This window comes from Rutidosis leptorrhynchoides, chromosome 10 (genome assembly GCF_046630445.1).
Source record: "Rutidosis leptorrhynchoides isolate AG116_Rl617_1_P2 chromosome 10, CSIRO_AGI_Rlap_v1, whole genome shotgun sequence".
Lineage (NCBI taxonomy): Eukaryota > Viridiplantae > Streptophyta > Magnoliopsida > Asterales > Asteraceae > Rutidosis > Rutidosis leptorrhynchoides.
Window position 1 is genome coordinate 302,280,837 of NC_092342.1, and position 4,234 is coordinate 302,285,070.

Here is a 4,234-nt window from a genome sequence, read left to right on the forward strand (position 1 = left end):
CGTTTCAAACGTCAAGTGACACCAACGGTCGTAAAAGCTTTCGGGATCAAGTTAAGTGATCACACACTTAATAGCACATTGCAAGATATTAATGAAAGTAATTAATCATTAAATAAGATCCCAGAGCATAAACTAGCTCAGTACGCACATTTACGCAGTTTCGTGAAGGCACAAAGCACAAAAGCAAGTCGAAAAAGCCGGGTCGTTACAAGATGGCAGGAAAGTTATTGGATGGAATTTTGACCAAGACCGCACTATCACGATATAAGCAGAAATTAGCACAACCAGCCATCTGTGCAACGGCTGTAGATAATTTGTTTGCTTTGATTACTAAAGATGAAGCTATTAAACCACCAGCAATGGCAGAATCAACACATTGTTTTATCTATAGAATTGCAAATTATCCATTGCCAAGGAATTTGGGAATTCCATCTATCGGTGTTTATGATGGTACAACAGATCCGGAAGATTTTCTGACTATGTTTGAAGGTGTTATGTGGTTTGATAGTTTGCCACCAAGGAGCATTACCAGTTTCCTTGATTTGAGGGAAAAGTTTGTGATGCAATATCAAAGTTTGAGAAGCTGCACATTATCACATCTTGATGCACATGAGATAACAATGCACCAGAATGAATCACTGAGTGATTTCATGAAGCGTTATACCATTGAATGTCAGAAGATACCAGACATACCAGAGTCTCAGCTTGTTTCAAGATTTATATTTTGCCACGATCAGCGACGTTTTGCACGATTAATTCATGCTTTGCGTTATGATATTCCAAAAACATTGCATCAGGCGTTGGGTATTGCTCAAAAACACTTAAGAGCAGGAGAGATGGGATATCCAAGAGTGGATAATTATCAAAGAAATTTCAGACCGCAAGGCGGAGAACAGAACATGATGATAACTACCAGAGGCAACATGGGTATGATAATAATTACCAGAAACAACAACATGGTTGGAGGGGGAATAATCATCTGAATGACAATTACCACCATCAAAAGCCATTGGACAAACATCTACTTATCATGGCTTTAACAAAAACTCCAAGAGAAATCTTGTTTACAGAACCCGTTAAGGAAACCTTTCACCCTCCACCACCAATGGAAGAACGTCAAGGACCACAGAGTGACAAGTGGTGTGATTTTCATGAAGCATATGGACACGAAACTGATAATTGCAAATCACTGATGAGAGAAATCATTGCAAAGATCAAAGCTGGGGAGCTAAACCATCTGTTACCAGGAAAACAATATCGAAGGAATGATCCAAACAAGCGTTTTGCTTGGCAAGAAAAAGTTCATCACGGTGGACGGAATAACTGGAACAGAAGAGAAGAGAGGAAAGATGAGAGGGATCCAACCCCTGAGAAACATATCAAGGTTATATGGAATACGGTGGATGAAAATGATGCAGACGGAGAGCGCAGGACGGAGCAATGGATGTATGCTCCAATCATATTTCACACCATTCCAAATTGGCGTCTGTCAGAGGAGCCTGTGGTTATCTCAGCTGTAATTGCAAACAGAAACATTCCCCAAATATATACTGATACAGGTAGTGAAGCAGATATTTTATATTTGCATTGTTTCAGCGATTATCCGTTCAGCGTGAAGGATAGGCTTCGCTACATGACCGTGAAAATTGCTGGCATTACAGGAGAATCAATGAAGGCAGTTGGTAGAGTGAAGCTGGATGTAACATTGGGAACACACCCTTTAGTCCGAACAAAAATTGTGGACTTTACAGTTCTTGATGGCAGATCAAGATTCAATGCATTGTTCGGTAGGCGAACTCTTCGCAATTTTGGAGCAATTACTTCCACACCACATGCAGAATTGCGGTTCCTAACACCAAATGGTGTAGCAGTAGTACACTCTGAGTATGTGGGGCCTGCAAGAGAAAAGTCAGTTGTTTTTGAAGCTCAGGATAACTTTGTTAGGGGAGGATCGTCAAAACAGTTATTTAGCAGAAATGATGTAAACGGGTACTTTAAACCATCTAAAATGTGGGGGCATTGAAAGGAGGACGTAGAATGCTGAACGGAAGACAGTATAATAGCATGAATCTTACAGAACAGTTTTTATCACATTTTTAATTTTCATCAGTTCAGACAAAAACACAATACACTTTTTGTAATTTTCTGATTGGGACTTGATCACCCCATACGAAGATATTACACAAAATGCTGTATGTGTGACAGTATTATCAATAAAACTTTATTTTTTCTCACGTAATACGCGTTACGAATGTAAAGCATTGCATTCATACCTACCCACATAAGGCAAGGCATTTTTATACCCCCGATGGTAGAGGCTCTTGTGTCAATATTATAGACATAAGGGATCGGCTAGCGTAAAGTGTTTACTTCGCTAGAGCCTAGAGGGCACCGAGGCAAAAGTAAAGATCTCATAATGTCATGACATACAGAATGGTTTATCACAACGGCATAAATCTTTATATCTTGAAAACAGAAAAAATTGAAATACAAGTGTATTTTGTAAGCCGCACAACACCTGAGCGCAACACGCTAAACGGAACACCGTTAATTCCATAAACAGAAATTTCTAAATTTTTATAACAGCATTATGATTGACTCACATCATACTTCAGAAATTGTGTGAGAATTCTCAAATACTTATTTACAAAACAAATGCTCTGATACAGAACGGAGAATGGATAAATTGTTTGATATATTTATTATATAACAGCAAAGTTATACATATTTTCCTAAGTGATGATACAAAACAGGTATACAATTTTAATAAACTGTATACATAATACCATTCAGGTAGCAGTACACCTCTAATTCATAAAAGAGGAATTATGCATTACGGACAGCGGATGACAGACGGCAGTCCAATTCATGTACAAATTAAAAAATCAGTTTAAGAAAAAAAATCATTTCATATGATGTGATATATGAAATCTAAGCTTTTTAACAAGCTTGCAATAGTTAAACATATATGGCAGTGATACGTCAATCATGGAAAGCAGCAAAAAATACCAACATTAACTAAAAGCACTGAATATATTTATACTATCAGTATAAAGATGTTACACATTGTTATTACAGATTAGTTGTCTTTTCAAATAGGCACCTCTAGAATGTCTTTAATAGACACATCATCCTTAGCACATATTTCTTCCACGGAGTTAATTTTCAAAGAAGTTACTTCACCTATGGCCACCTGCAGTTTGGCACCAGCATCTAGTTTCATATGTTTTGCAATTGCATCTGGTAAAGGGTCAGGCCTTACAGGTAGAGCTTTTAAAATCTCCTCCATTGCATCTGAAAGGTCACTTTCTGTAGATGCCACTAGATACCTATAAAAAGTCTGACCCACAAGTGAAGAGCTCAACACCCTATGCACAAGACCATGGACACCAGCTTTTAAATCAGTAAACTTCTTTTCAGCATCAGCAGCAGCAGCAATATTTTCCTCCAACAACTGATTCTTCTCCTCCAACACCTTCTTTAGCTCTTCATTACTCTTTAACAGCTTATCTTTCTCCTCCATAAACTTCTCCTTCTCCACCCTTTCTGCAACACATTTTGTTTCCACCACCTGCAACAACTCATCCTTCTTCTTTACAGCATCCTCTGCAGTTTTCAACTTTGAATTTGCATCACTCAAGTCAACCTCAAGCCTTTTTACCTTGTTGGCATTATGTACAGCATTGGTAACAATAGTGTCTTGAGCTTTTTGCATTTTAAGATCATGAATCACATGTTGATTCAAGAGCACTAATGCTGTAGCAGTGGATTCATGACTTTGTTTATAAGTCATGGTGGATAGGGAGGAGGACAAATCAAAAATGGTGTTTGCCTACAATGAATATAATGGTCATGATAAGAACACAATTATCAGAGAAATGATGTTGATAAATCATAAATCTTATAAGGGTTACCTTCAAAAACTCAGCAAAACTATCAGATTTGTTGTTGGGATCATCAAGAAAAGCTTGTAGACTGCCTAGCGGTACAGATGGTGGTTGGGTAGATGCGGAAGATTGTATTGTGTCAGTTCCTCTGGGAGTACACAGAGTATTGAATGGATGAGTCTCAAATGATTCATCATCTTGAGTTTCTTCATCATCATCATCACTGTCATCTTCAACATCAATAGCCTTATTGCTCTCAGGATATTTCCAAGTAGAAGTATCAACAACATCATCTTGAAGAACCAATCCTATAAAATGAAGAAACAGATAAATATACAATAGAGCTT

General features: G+C 37.8%; 1 protein-coding gene across 1 annotated transcript; it reads left to right on the forward strand.

Moving 5' to 3' along the window:
- The first annotated feature begins 1,030 nt into the window (after window positions 1-1,030).
- On the forward strand, window positions 1,031-2,023 carry LOC139871197 (uncharacterized). The gene has a single exon (XM_071858933.1). The coding sequence runs from the start codon at window positions 1,031-1,033 to the stop codon at window positions 2,021-2,023; it is 993 nt and encodes a 330-aa protein (XP_071715034.1).
- The last annotated feature ends 2,211 nt before the right edge of the window (window positions 2,024-4,234 follow it).

Excerpts from the sequence above, each read along its gene's own strand:
- LOC139871197 (XM_071858933.1), top strand. The coding sequence starts at position 1,031 with ATGGCTTTAACAAAAACTCCAAGAGAAATCTTGTTTACAGAACCCGTT.